This window comes from Vipera berus (assembly GCF_964194415.1).
Source record: "Vipera berus genome assembly, chromosome: 6".
In the NCBI taxonomy this organism is placed as follows: domain Eukaryota; kingdom Metazoa; phylum Chordata; class Lepidosauria; order Squamata; family Viperidae; genus Vipera; species Vipera berus.
The window spans coordinates 27,069,333-27,088,832 of record NC_138208.1 but is presented as its reverse complement, the minus strand read 5'-3'; the positions used below and the strand labels follow the sequence as shown (position 1 = coordinate 27,088,832).

General features: G+C 41.5%; 1 protein-coding gene across 1 annotated transcript in view; it reads left to right on the top strand.

Moving 5' to 3' along the window:
* The window catches only part of CFTR (CF transmembrane conductance regulator), a gene marked incomplete at its 5' end in the record, with an annotated part of 124,153 nt that overhangs the window by 94,546 nt on the left and 10,107 nt on the right, over window positions 1–19,500 (top strand). The window contains 2 exons of the mRNA XM_081331953.1: window positions 1,659–1,748; window positions 12,952–13,124. Of these exons, the coding sequence (XP_081188079.1) occupies window positions 1,659–1,748; window positions 12,952–13,124 (263 nt within the window). The remainder of the gene's footprint in view (window positions 1–1,658; window positions 1,749–12,951; window positions 13,125–19,500) is intronic.

The following is a 19,500-nucleotide window of genomic DNA, read 5'->3' as shown; positions in this document are numbered from 1 at the left end:
CAAAGAAAAGAACAGGAATGTCAAAAGGCAAAAACTTAGCAAAATAAAATGATCATAGCAGCTCATTTGAAGTTTGAGAGGATGGAGACCTGTTGAGCACCTCTTGGGGGATGTAATGCCATAATTGAGGTGCCACCATACAGAAGGCTCTAGCTCTGTGCTGAGATTAGTAGGTTAGTGCTGAACAGAGTTGGGGTGATGATCTTATTGGAAGTTATCTTATGCAGAATTGACTTAGGAGGCCGGTGTGTGGTGTAGTTGGTTCACATGGTGTGGTAGGATGGAGGGTTTGTTGTCACTGTGTGTTGGGGGGAGAGAGCACGGGGGGAGGCTCAGCTAATCTCAATGTACACATGTTGTACTTTGACAATAAAGGTTTATTATTATTATTATTATTATAGTTGCCAATAATTGTTTGTCTCAGGCACAAGAAAAGCCATTAAATTTATGAAAACCTGTCTCATATTAAGCACAACAGTAGTTTATTCATTCATGCATTCTAGCTAGACATTTTTGCATTGGAGGAAATAATCAGCTCATAGGGTTTTTTCAAGACAATTTCCATGCCAAATGCAGGAAAAGCAATTTTAAAAACCATATTCTTTGAAGGAAACATCAGCCAAGTACTTCTGATGACATCGAATTATCACAATTGCTCTTGGAAGAGTTGTGAAAGAACAGATTAAACTTATTTCCCACCAATTTAATACAATAATAAAATATTAAGAAATTAAGTATGAATATGCATAGTGGAATCCCCATCCTAAATGCTGGAATTAGGCAAGACAATGAAGAAGCAAAGGTTTCAGCTTTCATTATAGCTACCAAGGGACCTCTTAGTAAAGGGGTCTTCAAACTCAGCCCTTTTATGACTCATGGACTTCAACTCCCAGAATTCCTCAGTCAGTCATAAAAGGGCAGAGTTTGAAGACCATTGTCTTAGTAGTTTTAGTATGGAAGATCAAAGTTAAGACCCAATAGTCAGTGCTAACTAGATTCTTATTATTTACTGTTTACAATAATTAGGGAAGTAATTTATTACCTAAATCCAATAAAACTGAACAAGTAATATCTTCTTCAAGTTGAAATTTTTGTGACTTCATGAGTGTGCCTATGCAGCTGTCTTGTCTATAGTGGCTTGCTGATGTTATCTTCTGTGCCTACTTTTTCTTCTCTATCTCCTTTTCTGATGGTACTGTACTTATGAATCTTGACTCTGATTAGCCGCCATGTTTAGAGTAATCAGCCAATTATAGTATAATCATATGCTGTATTATACTGTACTGTACAGTATGTTATGTTATACTATACTATTATATCCTATATATTTCTATATAGTATAGAAGTATAATACTGATACAAAATTACAACTATAGAGGACTGAAACATCTTCCTTTATTTTGAAAAGAGAAAACAGAAAACCACCAGTGAACTTGTTGGTACTTATTAGATATGTTTCATAATGTTTATCTATAGTATTTATCCAAGGAAACAAATCCCTGGTTGTACCTCTTAGAAAATAGTCACTGTTTGGGAAAAAGAAAAACAAATTCAAGTATCTGATTTGTTAATTCAGAAAAAAAAATTATTTCTTATTTCTAGCTTGTGACAATATTTTCAGCAATATTTTTTTTTTCATTTTTTTCCTGCTTCCACAGAAAGTGTTCATATTCTCTGGATCTTTTAGAAAAAACTTGGATCCTTATGGACAATGGAGTGATGAAGAACTGTGGAATGTTACTGAAGAGGTAAGGAAATGTCCATCACTGTTCTTTAAGTCTTAATGTACACATGAGTGGGCATCCATTTTAGAAACAGGGAGCATAATTTTCATATAAATAAGCAAACATATAAATAGAAGATACTTGTTAAATACTGAGTTCAATGAGGCATTAATCAGACTGAAGTTTAAAGCAACAGCTCTTTATTCAAGGAACACAGATGTGGCTCTAACAGCCACTTGTCTTCTATTTATACCGGACTGCCACTAGGCGGCAGCCAGTGAAATTAAAGCACCATTTCCCACCCAAAGTGCAGGCTTATAGCTGACATACAAACAGTTAGAGACTTGATTTAAACATATTCAGCTAACAGCTTATAACTGCCACTAGAAATTGGGTCAATACACAACACCCCTTCCCACTAGATAAAGCAACATATCACAAATAATGAATATAATCTTGTAAGTAAGCAGGTGCCGTAGTGTTGTTGGAGGCCCCAATCTACAAGCCCTTTAGATGGGCCGGGTAGACCAGGTATCCTAGACTTGCTCACCTCCGGTAGGCTGGTACCCTTCTGAATGTTCTGGCTGGGTAGACCGGTGCTGTCCTGTGCAGTGCTGTCAGGTTGATTGGTGCCCATTTCTTCAAATGCAGCACAGTTTGACAGTCTGGGGAACAAGTTTGCTGACAATTCCCATTCAGGGAACATAGTCTCAAGAGTCTGTGCTGACTCAGATGTGGCTAAGTCACCATGTATCTTCCTGCTAGTCTCACAAGACTTAGGAGACTCAGGCGTGTGGAGGTCACCAGGCAGCTGGCTCTCTCCTCTCTGTCAGCAGCCAGGGTTTGATTAGCCTGCCACCGTCGCAGTTGGTTTATGTGGCGCTGAACCACATGAACGTCTTCCAGGGCCATTTCATACGACAGTGGCTCTGACACCTTACAAACCACAGCTACCACCCACCCTGTCCATAGTTTTTCGCCCAAACTTTCTCACTCAGTTGCAGATTCTGCGGAGGCTTGGGTTGCACTGTTTCTGTGGCTGCCTGGTCAGGATGAAGGTGGGCCAGCTTTGTGGTCAGTTGACATCCCCATTTCAGTTCCGCTGGGCTGCGGCCTGTTGAGGTGCATGGAGTTGTGTGCTGGCAGAGCAAAAGGTTTGCCAGCTGATGATGCCAATCACCAGTCGTTAGTCTCTTTAATGACTCCTTGGTCATCCTGACCATGCGTTCTGCTTGACCATCTGAAGCAGGATGAAAGGGGGCTGACGTATCATGTCTGATCATGTTGGTCTGTAAGAAGGACTGGAACTCAGCTGCAGTGAATTGTGCCCCATTGTCAGACACAATCCCATGAGGCAGGCCGTACATGGCAAAAATTCTGCGCAGTTCCTGGATGGTCCTGGCAGTAGTCATAGTTGGGACAGGTGCTACCTCTACCCACTTAGAGTAACTGTCCACAACAATGAGGCATTTCAGGTCTGGTCTCCTGGCAGACCTGGCATCTTTTTACTTTAGCCTCTATGTCCTTATCCAATCCTGGCCCCACAGGTAGCTTCTCGTGAGTGCCTTCATCCTGACTATTCCAGGATGTCCCTCATGCAGAGATTCTAGGACCCTTGCTCTTAATGTGTGCCGGACTATTACCTGACTTCCCCATAATATGCAGCCCTTGTGAGCTGACAGCTCATCTTGTCTTCTGATGAAACTGTAAAATTCTGGGCCTGGTCTGGTTTCAGGCCACCCCCTCACCACCCAGCTCAGAACATGACTGAGTGTTCTGTCAGTGGCTGTTTCAGCAGCCACATCCCCTGCGTGAAGGGGAGACTCAGGAAGATCCTGGATTGCCAGGATACGTGCAGCAGGTGCAGGGTCGGGATCTGTTTGAGGCAGGGACAGTCTGCTGAGTGCTTCAGCGTGGCCCATTTCCTTGCCTGGCTTATGTACTAGCCTGTAATTGTAGGCTGCCATGAAGATTGACCATCTCAGCATTCTAGGAGAAAGGATTTATGGGGTCTGCTTGTCTGCAGTGAAGAGACCTAAGAGAGGCTTATGATCCGTGAAAATGGTGAAGGAGCACCCATACAGGAAATCATGGAATTTTTTAATTCCAGCAACAATGGCTAAAACCTCCTTATCTATCTGCACATAATTCCTCTCTGTAGGGGATAAGGTTCTGGAATAATAAGCGATAGGTGCTTGTCACCCATCTGTCATTAGATGGCTTAAACTGCTCCTATGCCATACGGTGAAGCATCACATGTTAAATTGACAAGCAATTTCTCATTGAAGTGAGCTAGCGATGAGCTCGATGACAGCAGTGATTTGACTGCTTTAAAATCTTTTTCATGGGTGTTTGTCCACACCCACGGTGCCTTTTTATTCAGCTGATGAAGCAGCTCTGCCAATGCTGCCTTATGTGGCAGGAATGAATGATAGAAATTAATTAGTCCTAAAAATGCCCAGCTCCCCCTTTGACTTAGGTCTGGGAGCCTGTTATATACTTTTAAGCTTAGAGTCAGAGGGGTGGATTCCGGCAGAATCTATTTTGAATCCCAGGAACTCAGTAGAGTTCACTCCTATCTGGCATTTATCTCTTCATGGAAGTGTTGGAGAACTGCTCTGAGACATTCTGCTAACATTTCTGCTGACCACCCAGCAATTAGAACATCATCAAAATAAGGACACACACCTGGAATATTCTTGAGTGTACATTCCATTACACTCTAAAACAGTCCTGGGGTGGCACTTACCACAAACTGCAGGCAGTGAACCCTGAATGCTCCTCTGTGCATAACTATAGTTTGTGCCTCTGCAGTGGCATCATCCACACGCAGTTGCTGATATGCCTGTGCGAGGTCCAGCTTAGCGCATAAGCGACCTCCTTGTAGTGATGCCAGGATGTGGCTAACTATGGGGACTGGGTACGCATGCTGATGACGTGTCTGTCAACACAAGTTTTGACAGCTTGAGTTTGACTCATTTCCTGCCTTGTCTGCAGACGTAATTAAAAGTTTTGTAGGAGATTATGGACTGGGCTGACCTGAAGTCCAGTTCCATTGAACATGGAACCCCTTGTAGCCTGACCCTGAGTCTTAGCTTTTCTTTGAGAGGGTGATGGGCTCCTGTTTTAAAAATGTTCCTCCTCCCAGAGCAATATCTGACCCTGTTTTGCCCCGTGGCCCATTTACCTCTCCTGGGAATGTCTTCGGGTTGAGCTTCCCTCTAGTGACCTTTACAGACGATGGCGATGTGCCCCTGTTTGCCACAGGCTCGACACACTGCAGTGCAAAAACTTCACTCCGATTGCTGGTGCCATTCTCCACAGCCGGCACAGCTAGGGAAGAAGACTGTCTTGTCAGATGGCCACTGCCTTCTTCTTGGTAGCTTCTGCACCTGGTCAATCTCATCATCTTTGTTTGGATCATCTGTACTATCTGTGGCTTCGTGGTGAACAGCTGTCTGGTTGGGGGGAGTCTTCAGAGGTCATAGAGCCTTCACTGCTCCACCGGCGGCCTCTTCTGCCATAACCTCTTTTAATGCATCCTGGAACGTCAAGGCTTCCTTTGCAAACAGCCTCTGCTGTAAGTCTCTGTTTCTCAGGCCACATATGAGTCAGTCCCTGAGCCAATCTTCTAAATATGGGAATTCACAGAGTCTGGACACCTGCCTTAGGGCAGCCACAAATTCAGCTGCTGACTCCCTAGGCTGTTGTTCTCTTTGTTCAAATGCATGCTGCCAAGCAATAACAGACAGTTGGGGTTCAAAATGTTCTTTTAGCCTCCTCTTCAGATCAGCATAGGTGACTGATTCTAAGTTGGTTGGGGTTCTCCGCAATGTTGAAGGTCTCCTGCCTACACACACAGAGCAGCGTTGCAGCCTTCAGTCCATCGTCTCTCACTTGGTTGGCCCACAGGTAATTCTCCACCCTAGAGACATAGGAGCTCCATTGTTCAGGGTGAGAAACATCAAGTTCGTTCAAGGAGCTTCTGTGTGAATCCTGGGGACGGATCCCGCAGGAAGACTGTGCCTCCAGTGTGGCTTACTGGCAGGCAGGTTGGGGACGTAGTCCCTACCAGGGCTCTTGTGCCTGGTCTCACACCCAAGTGACTTCTGGCTCAAGTGCTTCAGCTCTTCTTAGCAGCATCCCACCTTCATTGCCACTGTTAAATACTGAGTTTGATGAGGCATTGATCAGACCAAAGGTTAAAGCAACAGCTCTTTATTCAAGGAACACAGAAGTGGCTCTAACAGCCACTTGGCTTCTATTTATACCGGACTGCCACTACGTGGCAGCCAATGAAATTAAAGCACCATTTCCCGCCTAAAGTGCAGGCTTATAGCTAACATGCAAACAGTTAGAGATTTGATTTAAACATATTCAGTTAACAGCTTATAACTGCCATTAGAAATTGGGTCAATACACAACAATACTAGCCCCAAGAACTTTGTCACCATTATTATTATTATTATTATTATTATTATTATTATTATTATTATTATTATTATTATTATTATTATTATTATTATTATTATCTGATAGTTTATAAAACAAATTTCTCCTTGTTCCTTAGAATATACAGTCCTTTAATAAAATAACTATGCATATAATTAGGAAAATCACTAAATATTTTATTGGTTTGCTTGAAAGTTTACAATATTAGAATCTCCATTGCCTTGGGTTTATTTACTCTCGCTTGTTTTACTTTTGCATTTTCTTTATATCCTACATTTGTTGGTTTATTGGGTTTGAAGCTAGATTTGGAAATGTGGCAAAGAGCTGGGTCAGTGTGCAATGCTCTGATCGTGAAGATACATTCGGGAATGAGTAAAATGAGAGTCAAAACTAGAATTCTGAATCTACTATCATCATAAGTTATACTCCTGTGCAATTAAAAACTGGAAATCCTGTTCACTGGAAGCTGAAAAGTAGATAATTTAAAAATGTTTAAGCACTCCTAGGTATCATATTACATTTTGGTAACTTATAGCTTCTATGACTAGTGTATAATCTAAGAATAAAACAATATTCAAAATGACATTTTTCTTGAATATTTTAAATATATTTTAATTTTATATTTTATATGTTTTATATCGTTCTCCAGCTGAATTCACCTGGAATTGAATATTTTATATATAATAAGCTATGAAACATTATACAAAAGAGAGCTAGCATGCTAACATTTTGAAAACACTTAAAAGTCTTTGGTAAATAAAAACACACAAAAATATACACAGCTTAATTTAGGCATTTTTAAATTAAGACATATCTTTACCACTTAATGTACCAGGATGAGGACAGTTCACAAATTAGCCCACAGGTAGATGTAGATAGGTGATCCTTGAAATATAAAAGTTTCAAAACTTTAAAACCACCAGCATTTGGGCTGGAAATAGAATGGAAGTCATCAGATACCATAGCACAAACTTAGTTGGAAATGTGAACTAATTATAATTTTCTAATCATCTTCAAAACAGTGGAACAGGTGCAGTGGTGTTGAAAGAGTTTCCAGGTCTAATACTATATTTGCCACAAAACAGATTACTCATGTGAAAATAAATTTCCTTCTATGATGAGTTCTGCCCATCACTAGCTAGCAGGAAAACCATCTGCCAATTATTGTACTGAGCAAGAACAGAGCAGTTCTATCTGTAGGATTTTTACCATCTTTAAGCCTCAGATTCTTTTCCTCTTATTACTCATTTTACCATAAGTCAAGCTGATAACATTATTTTTTTGTTTCTTTAGAAAAGGGATCTGAATCAAACGGCATTTTTATTTAATATTTGTCTTCCTTCCCTTCCAGATGGGAGGGGTATTCTCATTTGTCCATTGTTTTCTTATTTCAGTCTTGTGCTAAATCAGTAAGATCCAAACAGTTACAGCACTTGCAGTATGTTTGCTAGCTGCCAATTCAGATGGATCACCAACACAGCTCGTCTATGTTCATCTCTTTAGCGAGACAATAATAGAATGGCCACAGATGGGAATGTGCATGTATGTGTGGTCTGTTATTGAATCAACTTGAAATGTTCAATAAACATTGCTGTCATTTATTGATCTGCAACTACTTCACTTCCAGTGTAATAGATGGTAAACCACAATAAATTTTGCATTATTAGGCACTGTGATAGTGTAGTGGTTAGAATTCAGTATTGCAGGCTAACTCTGTCCATAGCTAGGAGTTTGATCCTGACTGGCTCAAAGTTGACTCAGCCTTCCATTCTTCCAAGGTCAATAAAATGGAGACCCAGATTGTTTGGGGGCAATTTGCTGACATTATAAACCACTCAGAGAGTGCTGTAAAGCATTTTGGAGCGATGTATGTCTAAGTGCTACTGCTAATGCTACTTCTATTATTTCAGAAGAGCTAAAGACAACTTAAGTGTGTCTCAGCCAGTGCTAAGAGGTGAAACAAAAGCATCTCAAGCAATAACCCTCAATTTTGGGGGCATATTTGTAGGATAATGTAGTAGTTAAGATATTGCATTTGGATCAGATACTGATTCAATTCTTATTTACTTAGTCAGTTTACTGAATGACCTTGTAGTAGTCATTTTGTCTTAACTCTGTCTATCTTACAGGGTTGTGGTAAGGATGAAATTTAGGGATTTCTTTCATGTGTCTCAGAAGGATTAGGATTAGGGGGACCTTGACCGAGCTTGGAAACTAAGGAGAACCAGGCTTAATTAGTCCTTCAGGGCACAACAGGGCTATAGACTGGGAATGAAAGAGAAAATTCCCATAAGAAGGAAATAGCAAAGTATTTTTGCATTATGGCTGAGAAAATTATAAGAACATAATTAAAAAAATCACATGTAATGTGACTGAAAGGAAAGCTTACTCATCCTCCCAGATATATGAGTTTTTGAATTCTCAGAGGAAAGGTGGCACATAAATGCAAAAACTAGAATAAATCAGTCCCAATCTATTCCCAACTAGCAGTCTCACAAGTAGCATAGTTCAGACCACTGACTACTGCTGAGATTCAGAATAACAAAATATTTTATTTTTTTATTATATTTAGTTTTTATTGTGACACTCTGACTGTTCTAAAGGTAAAGATAAAGATTTCCCCTGTCCGGTTGTGTCCAACTCTAGATGGTGGTGCATTTGCTTGCTCTCAAACTGCTAGGTTGACAGGAGCTGGGGCAAGTAACGGGAACTCAGCCCATCACATTGTGCTAGGGTCTTGAATCCAGGCTGTCAGCTTTCTAGCTAACAAGCTCACTGTCTTTAACTGGTAAGTGTAGATAATTTATCAAGGCTATCATAGGTATTTCTGTCCTAAAACTAAGCATGAAAAAAAAAGACTGAAATGCAACCAGAGATGCACAGCTATCTTGGCTTGACAGCTGCAGATCTTTGTGAGGCAAACTGATATGTTCACTTTACTCATTTAATTATATGTTTTAATTTTGATGTTATTATTTTAAGGAAGTGAAAGTAAAACAACACACAAAGGAAATAATATGCATCTTTTTTTCTTCATCAATAGAGGGTGCAATATTTTACATTGTAATGTCTCCCTCTGGTGATAAAACATTTTAATCTGGTTTTTTTTTTCTTCTTTTAAAATAGGTGACTTTTTATTTTAGTGGTCTGGGGATTATTTTGAGACCAGTGTTCAGGGATAACAAAAGGCTACATGGTACCTTTTAAGGACACTGTTTCCCTATTATCCCAGCTCAAAAGTATATTTTTAAAAAGACACAAAAAATTCCAATCCCATCTTCTCTGGGTTGTTCTGTAAGGGTTACAGAAATGATACTGGCAGGTTATTTTAGAAATATTCATTTATGTTCCACCTTTATTATTTTTATAAATAACTAAAATCTGTGAACATATCTAATACTTCTTCATCCTCCTGTTTTCCAAAAACAACTCTGTGAGGTGGGGCAGCTGAGAGAGAGTAACTGACTCAAAGTCACCTATCTGATTTTCAGGCCCAAGGTGGGACTAGAAGTCATGGCCACCTGGTTTCTAACCTGGGGCCTTAACCAGTAGATAAAACTGACTCTGCATTGTTTGTTTCAGTAGTCCTTATTTAGCCTTATCAAGAGCAGGGCTTTTTTCTCATAGAACGCTCAGAACGGAGTTCCGGCACCTTTTTTGGATAGAACCTTGTAGGGTAGGCAAGGCAAGTTGTATGACGTGTGTGAGTTCCGGCACCTTTTTCTTTTACAAAAAAAGCACTGATCAAGAGTATCTGGAGCTGAAATGCCACCATAGATTTAACATCACCACAAGAATAGACAGTATCAGAAGTACATAATTTAATAAATATTGAGAGATAGCCTTGAGTAGTTTGTCCATATCCTCAGACTGCATAGATGGAAAGATAACCATGAAAACAGGTGCCAGATAACAAAATGATTGGTATATCATTGAGACATGCTGCAACAAGAAATCCAAGTAAATATGAATGGTTGGATGGAACAAGGGAAAGAAAACAGAAAGTTATTTCCCAGCATTTTATCAAAATTGAAGCAAACTTCAAATTATAGTTGAAGCAGAAACTCAGGATTACCAGAATTTCTATGGAAATCAAACCAAACAGATCTCTGAAACATGAAAACAGATAACTTCTGAACATTAATTTTTAAAGCTCCAGTTAGGACAGAGGTTTTTTTATTTTGTTTGTGGGATTTACACTCCTCTTTTCCCTAAAATGGGGTTGGGGGAAGAACTGCATGTGATTCTTGAGCAATCAATATGAGTCTTTCCAAGGCCCCCAGTTTCTGTTGCTGACCGTCATCATGTTCTTCATAAGGCCTTTTCTGTGTACAATCATTTGGTAGACTGAAGAATTTTTTACAGTCTAAGACAGGGATTTTCAACCAGTGGTACAGGTACCACCTGTGGTACATTGGCACCTGGCAAGTGGTACACGACCATCCTAGAAAAGTATCGGGGGAAGGGAATGAGTTGAACTGGTGGCAGCACTGCACAAGCCTGGGCGAGAGATGGCTGGAGCTGCAGGGCTGTCAGGGCTCAGCGAAAGTGCTAGGATTTGTGCTTCTTTGGGGCTGTCAGGGCTCAGTAGAAGTGCCAGGATTAGCACCAGTCTCCAGCTGGAGCTCGGTGCTGATCCTGGCACTTCTGAGCCCAGAAGAAGCGCCGATCAGCTGGAATGTTGTAGCATCTCCAGGGTCTTGTGATTTACATTCAGATGCTTGGCAACTAATTCATATTTATGACGGTCACAGTATCCCAGGGTGTTCTGTACCAGCCTACTACCGGCCCTGCAGAAAAGGCAACCCCTTTATAAACGGCAAGAGGCTGGAATGACGTCTGCCAAATTTATTACTACAAAAAACAAACAAGACATGAACCAAGATACAGGAGCTTTGAAACACTATCTGAGCGGTTGCTTTCAGCAAACCAGCCCTCCCCACACATTCCCTTTATAAAGAGTTCAGGGTGTGGCCTCTCTCTGCCTCCTTCCGAGAAGCCCCACAGCCTTCCTCTGTTTACTCCTACTTGACTGCCTCCTGCGTCGGGCGTCCTTGAACAGGGCCAGCTGTGGGTCATCTTCATCCACACTGTCAGGCTCACACAGCTGGGTCTCCATGGTGACCAAGTGGGGGGGGCCTGCCTGAGGGCTATCATCAGCAAGATCTTCAACCCCCTCAGCAAGGTCTTCAACACCCCCCTCCTCCTCTGAGTCGTCCGACCCAACTGCCGAACCCACAGGCTGACCCTGAATCACAACACAGGGTTATGTGAAGTGACCAAAAACTGCTGCAACCACCCAGCAGAGGGGGGGAAATAAAAACCAAACACCCCCCACCCCACCCCCACTGCCAATCCTCAGCAGAAATGCTCACAACAATAAAAATCTCGGACAGGAGGAAGAGCGCTGCCGGGCAGGCAGGCAGGTGTCTTGCTCGGCTGTGGCTTGGAGGGACTTTTTTCAGTGCCATTGTAACTTTGAACAGTCACTAAACGAACTGTTGTAAGTCGAGGACTACCTGTACTTCATCACTTTTTTCCTTTTTTCTTTTTTTTGGTCATCAAGTTTTTGACATCTTGCTAGGTGACTGGTGGTACTCGGATGTTGCCATATCCTAAAAGTGGTACAATGGGTGAAAAGGTTGAAAAGCCCCGGTCTGAGACACCCAAAGGAACCCCAACATCAATATTTTCCTTACCATGAGGTAGCAGCAGGAGCATCTGCAAGGGAATAAAAGAAGTCAAGGGGTGGCTGAAACTATGCAATCAATGCCTTATTCTTTTTGAATATGCATTGGGTGGCCATTTGGTTGGACTTTGTAGAAACCAAAATGGGTCACAGAAAAATGGGCATACCTGTCCTTTTAAATATTTGGCTGCTCTCAGCATTAAGAAAAAATATCTTGAAGCCTGGCTTCTATCATTGTTAACATTCCCCATAAAGGCTTGTTAACTTGATAAACCTTTCTGCCAAACTCCCCTGTATAAATATCCTTTTCTCTACTGTCATTCTTTCAGTTAAGACTCACTTTTTTCAGTACTAAAACTTTATTAGTATGGAAACAGAAGAACTGTTGAGAGCAATACTTGGTTCCATAATATATATAAAAGTACATGGGTGGAGTATTGCAAAACAGATTTTAGCAGGAAATGATAAAATGGTAATGTTGTGTAATTGTGGTTTTAAGCCTAACTATGGAATTGCATCTATTGAATTATTCTCAGATGTTGTTTAGACTAAAGATTTGTATTTAATATGCACTCCTTATTGGATACAGGTACAAATCCCTTATATCTCTTTAAAAAATCATGGCAAAACTTCAAGGGAGGTGATTACAGGGAACAGGGAAATAAATCCATGAAAAGAGATGCAAAGAGGGGGGAAATGTTAAAAGTGCTAGCAACAAACATTTGCGAGCTATAAGAGTACTTCTGTTTCAAGCCGCTGTTATTTTTTATAGTTAGGGAGGTATAGAATGAAGCAGTATATTAAATAGAATTTGTGTAACTCAAGATATTAAGTCCAGATATATTATAAACTCCATAGTGCAGAGCACAAATTACCCAATAAGTGAATACAATTGGCACCAAAAGTACAAAGAAGTCATAATTAAAATAACAAATTATAGCTTTGTGTTAATTCCCAAACATGCTAAATGAGTTCCATGTGCTCTAAAGGTTTTGTGTCAAAATTGCTGAAATAAAACAAACCCATTTGTGTGATACAAAATGTTTCCTTTTCTCCCCTCTCTTTGTCCAATTGTTATGCTTTCAGGTTGGATTGAAATCTGTAATAGAGCAATTCCCAGGCCAGCTTGATTTTGTTCTTATTGATGGTGGCTATGTCCTCAGCCATGGACATAAGCAATTGATGTGTCTTGCCAGATCAATTCTCAGTAAAGCTAAAATTCTTCTTCTTGATGAACCAAGTGCTCATCTTGATCGAATGTAAGTACCACAAAAATACTGTATTGGTATATATTGGCTATAATGAAGTGATTCTGGTTTGCCTGCATTCAGAATTTTACACTACAAAAGTACATACTTGAATTTATCAGAAAGTGTATGCTTTGTCCTATTTATAATCCAATATAAAAATGCCTTTCAACAGTTTGGATACCATTTTGCAATTCCTTCTTCTAGCACTGATTTCATTGTATACATAATGCTTAAACGATCTAGAGAATAAATATAAAATATATGGCAATCCTCTGCAATGTTAATCATGCTTTTGCATTATCCAAAACTGCATCTTAAATAAAGTAGACCAATGGAACAAATTTTACTATTGCCTGAAAACAATCAACAGAGATTCAGTACTTGGTCTTAATACTGCATTGTCATGATTTGGAATGAAAGATTGAGTGGCACTAGACTGAAGTTGTTTGCTTAAAGGCATTGTAACAGAGGGTTAGCAGACATATGGCATGGAAGATCAGTATTCTCCCCTGAGATCAATATGAAGTCTTCAAAAGAACAGGACCTAAGTAGACTTTACAGTCAAAACAACATCTAAGGCCTAGGCAGCAAACAGTTTTTATCGTATACCCAAAGTCCTTGTAAATTCCCTCTACCTTAAAAAGAAGTACTATATTTTGTAGTGTATTAATTTTTCACTTCTTGCTAGTTCAGCTATGAGCCTGGAAAAGTTTTGATTTATATGTACCATCAAGTTGGTGCTCATAGCCACAGAATTATTGCATCCTTAACATTTAGATGATTGGCAGAAGTTGAACAAGTATCTTTTCACTGGCATATGTTGGAGCAGGTAGCACACACTGATTGAAAACTTTTCTCTTCAGGCATAGGGGGATGTTGTTCTTGAAAATTATGCTTAGCTTGTCGAATGCCTGCCAAACAAATTTAACATGTCATTCAATTTCCTTTATTGTATCACCTTCCATTGAGATCTATTAGCCAAGGTACATGTAGTGGTCTACTGCATCTAGTTCTTCTCCAAATATATATGTATTTCTTTCTTTAGTGAATTTATTAAACAAAGCCTGGCTCTTTTTCAGGTTTATTTTTAAGCGAAATGGTTCTGTCACTTTGTGCAACTCTTGTATGTGTCTTTGTAGTTTTTCTGGGTCTTGTGAGAAGAAAATAGAACATCATCTGCAAATCTTAAGTAATTTAAATAGGCATCATTGATTTTTATTCCATCTTTTGCCCAGTCTAGTTTGCAAAATACTTCTTCAAGGCAGGCTGAGAAAAGGATAGGTGATATTGTATCGCCTTTTTGTATACCTCTTCTATGTTGATTTCCACTTTAAGATCATTAAGGCAAGTTGTCACCTTTGTTTTTCATATATTGATTGTACTAAGTTTATGTAAGCAGTGCTTACACCTTGGTTAAGCAATACATTAATTATTGCTTAATGAAATACTAAGTCAAAGGCCTTTTTGTAGCCAATGAAAGCCATGCACAGAGGCATGGTGTACTCATTGTGCCTTTCAGTGACTTGCTGAACAACCCGGATGTGATCCATTGTGCTGTAGCCACTTCTGAACCTTACCTTCTCCTTTGGCTATGCATCATTTAATGTTCTCAATATTTTTTTTTTTGCTATTATCTTGATGAAAACCTTGTAGATGTCTGAAAGAAGGCTTATTGAGCAATAGTTCAATAGTTTAAATCATCTTGGGTCCCTTTCTTGTGCATAAGAATCATTTCAGCATTTTTCCATGCATCAGGTATTTTTTCTTTTCTGAGGCATCGAGTATAGTTTTACTAGTATCTTGTGTAAACTGTGACCACTAGCTTTCAGCATTTCAATCGTAACACACTGATTTCCTGAAGCTTTGCCATTTTTCATTGATTTTATGGCACTTGATACTTCCTCCACTAGGATATCTGGCATTTCCTCTTTCATGAGTGGGTGCTGGTACTTTTGAGTACTTTTGTTACTCTTGATCTTTGTATATCTCTGACTAGAATTTTCCAATTATTTCTAACTGTAATTCAATATAATGCAAACACAAGCAATAGAAAATAATTCAACCAATGTCTTAAACTTCAAAAGAGCTTATTTTAACAAACTCAGAGAGAACCTGGGAAAGACTCTATGGATGAAAATCCTAAAGGGGAAAACAACTCAAGAAGCATGGGAAACTCTGAAAAATGCTATCATAAAAGCCCAGTCCAGCACAATATCACTGAAAAAAAAGACAAAAAATTCAGGAAGAAACCAGCATGGCTGTACAAAGATCTCTCTGACAAACTGAAAGACAAAAAGGACAAGTACAAAAAATGGAAAGAGGGACACATTACTAAGGCTGGTTATCAGCATATAGCCATCAGCATATAGCCAGAACATGCAAAGATGAAGTCAGGAAAGGCTCAGAATGAAGAAAGACTTACGACAGAAATCAAGGATAATTAAAAGAAAGTTTTTTTCAACATATTAATAACAAGAAAAAAGTCAAGGAAACTGTAGGTCCACTAAAGAGAGAAGATGGCAAGGAATTAACAAGCAATAGAGAGAAAGCAGAGCTGCTTAACTCAATCTTTGCATCAGTCTTCACACAAAAAGAAATTATAGCACAACATACCAAAAAAATGCAAAAGACAAACTAGAAACAAAAATTAAAATTAGCAAGAAAATGGTAAGAGAACACCTATCCGACCTTCATGAATATAAATCACCGGGACCTGGCAGATTACATCTCAGAGTCCTGAAGGAACTGGCAGATGTTATCTCAGAACCATTGTACCATATCTTTCAAAATTCCAGGAGCACCAGGAAAGTACCTGAGGATTGGAAAGGGGCTGATGTGGTTCCCATCTTTAAGAAAGGGGGGAAAAACATAACAGACCAATCAGTCTAAGATCAATATCTGGGAAGATCCTGGAAAAGATAATCAAAAAACAGACCTGCAAACAACTAGGAGCAAACAAAGTTATAACTGGTAGCCACCACAGGTTTGTTAAAAAAACAGATCATGCCAAACCAATCTTATTTCATTCTCTGTTAAAGTGACCAAATTAGTAGACCAGCGAAACACTGTGGACATAGTATACTTAGATTTCAGTAAGGCATTATACAGAGTAGACCACAATCTACTGCTGGGTAAGCTAGGAAAAGGTGGAATAGACAACATCACAACCAGATGGATTTGTAGCTGGCTGACAAACTGTACTTAATGAGTAGTCCTCAATGGTACTACATCAACATGGAGAGACATAAGCAGTGGGGTACCACAAGGCTCCTTCTTAGGCCCAGTACTCTTCAATACCTTCATAAATGACTTAGATGAGGGAATAGAAGGGGAACTCATCAAATTTGCAGATGACACTAAACTGGCAGGAATAGCCAACACCCCAGAAGACAGGCTCAGGATCCAAAAAGATCTTGACAAACTGGAACAAGGGGCACTATTTAACAAAATGAGTTTTAATGTGTAGAAAAGCGAAGTTTTACATTTAGGCAGGAAAAATCAAAGATATAAATACAAATTAGGTGAAACCTGGCTCAAAAACAGTAACTGTGAGAGGGACCTTGGAGTCCTAGTGGACGATCATTTGACCATGAGCCAGCAATGTGCAGCAGCCGCCAAAAAAGCTAATACAATCCTGGGTTGCATAAAGAGAGGCATAGAATCAAGATCACGTGAAGGATTAGTACTGCTTTATAAAACCCTAGTAAGATCATACCTGGAATACTGCAACCAATTTTGGTCACCATACTACAAAAAAGATGTTGAGACCTTGGAAAAAGTTCAGAGAAGAGCAACTAAGATAATCAAAGGCCTGGAGACTAAAACATATGAAGAACGGCTGCAGGATTTAGATTTGGCTAGTCTAAAGAAAATAAGAAATATTTATTTATTTTTATTTATTAATTCAATTTGTATACCGCCCTATTCACGAAGGATTCAGGGCAGTTTACAGGGCAAAATTTAAAAACAATACAGTATAAAATTAAGTTAAAATTAAATTAAATTAAATTTGGCCCCAAGAATTAAAATCCCAATTTAAAATCATTTAAAACCCCTCAGTCCAGGCCTGATAGCTCAAAGAGCCCGGTTTTTAGGTCCCGGCGAAAAGAACGAAGGTCAGGGGCAACCCGGAGTTCCGTTGGCAATTGATTCCATAGGGCAGGCACACCCACAGAGAACGCCCTCCCCCTGGGGATCACCAGCCAACAATCCTTGACCGGCAGTACCCTGAGGAGGCCCTCCCTGTGGGAGCGCACAGGACGATGGGAAATTGACGCTGGCAGCAGGTGTTCCCTCAGATAATCCGGGCCCATGCCATTGAGGGCTTTATAGGTCATCACCAGCACCTTGAATCTCACCCGGAGGGCAACTGGAAGCCAATGCAGCTCGCGGAGAAGAGTATCGGGAAACTCCCATCACAACTCGCGTGGCTGCGTTCTGCACCAGCTGAAGCCTCCGTGTGGTCCTCAAGGGCAGCCCCATGTAGAGAGCATTGCAGTAGTCTAGCTGGGAGGTCATGATCGCATGGGTGACTGTGCGTAGGGCATCTCGGTCCAAATAGGGCCGCAACTGGTACACCAGGCGAACCTGGGCAAAAGCCCCCCTGGTCACGGCTCCTATATGATCTTCCAAACTGAGCCATGAATCCAGGATGATGCCCAAGTTGTGAGCCTTATCAACGGGGGTAACACCTCACCCCTCATAGTTAACGATGGAAAAACTTGGTTAGTCCGAGATGCCGGTATGCACAGCCACTCAGTCTTGGCAGGATTGAGACGAAGCCTGTTTCTCCCCATCCAAACCCGGACCGCCTCCAGGCAATGGGACATCATGTCAAGGGCATCACTGGGTTGGTTCGGGGTGGAAAGAAAAAGCTGGGTGTCATCAGCGTACTGATGATACCCCACCCCGAAACCACGAATGAGCTCACCCAGCGGCTTCATATAGATGTTGAACAAGAGGGGAGAGAGGACCGACCCCTGAGGAACTCCACAAACGAGAGGCCTTGGGGCGGACCTCTGCCCTCCCGTCAAAACCAACTGCGAGCGGCCCAGGAGGTAGGAGGAGAACCACTGTAAAACAGTGCCTCCCACTCCCAACCCCCTGAGACGTCGCAGTAAGATACCATGGTCGATGGTATCAAAAGCCGCTGAGAGGTCTAATAGGACTAGGACAGAGGAACAACCCCTGTCCCGAGCCTGCCAGAGATCATTCACCAGCGCGACCAATGCCATCTCTGTGCTGTACCCGGGCCTGAAGCCCTACTGGTACGGGTCCAGATAATCAGTTTCCTCCAGGAACAGAGGGAGCTGATGTGCCACCATGCTCTCAACAACCTTCGCAAGAAAGCGAAGGTTGGAGACCGGATGATAGTTATTCAAAATAGCCGGGTCCAGGGCAGGCTTCTTGAGGAGGGGCCTCACCACTGCCGCCTTCAAGGCAGCAGGAAAGGTACCCTCCCTCAAAGAAGCAGTTATTACTGCCTGGAACCAGCCTTGTGTCTCCTCCTGAGCTGCATATACCAGCCAGGAGGGGCACGAGTCCAACACGTGGTGGAGCTCAGTCTCCTCATGATCCTGTCCACCTCATCGGGGTCACAGGATTGAATTCACTCCAGATAACGTTCTCAAGACCGCTCAATTCCTCCCCGCCAGTCTCTGCCCAGTCAGAATCCAAACCGCCCGAATCTGAGTGATTTTGTCCACCAGATGATAACTAAACTCCTTGGCCCGCCCCTGCAAGGGCTCCTCCCTCACCCCCTGATTAAGGAGGGAGTGAGTCACCCTAAACAGGGTGGCTGGGCGATTATCTGCGGACGCGATGAGGGCAGCGAAGTAATTAGACTTTGTTGTCCTCATCGCCGCGAGATAAGAACTTGTAAAGGTTCTTAACCACAATCGGTCAGATTCAGACCGGCTGGATCTCCAACAGCTCTCTAGACCCCGTCTCTGATGCTTCATCTCCCGGAGCTCCACAGAAAACCATGGAGCCCACCGGGATCTGCGCCGGGTCAGGGGTCGCAGGGGTACAACATGGTTGAGCACCTTGGTGGCAGCCCTTTCCCAGGCATCCACCAAGGCAGTGCCTGGGCTGTGAGTGAGGGGGATAGGTATAGACCCAAGTGCCGTCTGGAACCGTTCTGGATCCATTAGGTGCCTGGGACGGAACCACCTGGTCGGTTCCGCAGCCCAGCAGCGGGGGGTGGCATAGCAGAAGACCAACAGCTTGAGGTGATGATCAGACCATGACAGGGGGACAATAGTTGGCGAGCCCCCTCCCAGATCATCAAACCACTGCCCAGATAAGAAAACTAGGTCGAGAGTGTGTGTCCCCCATGAGTCGGACCCTGAATTACTTAAGTCAGGTCCATGGCCATCATGGAGGC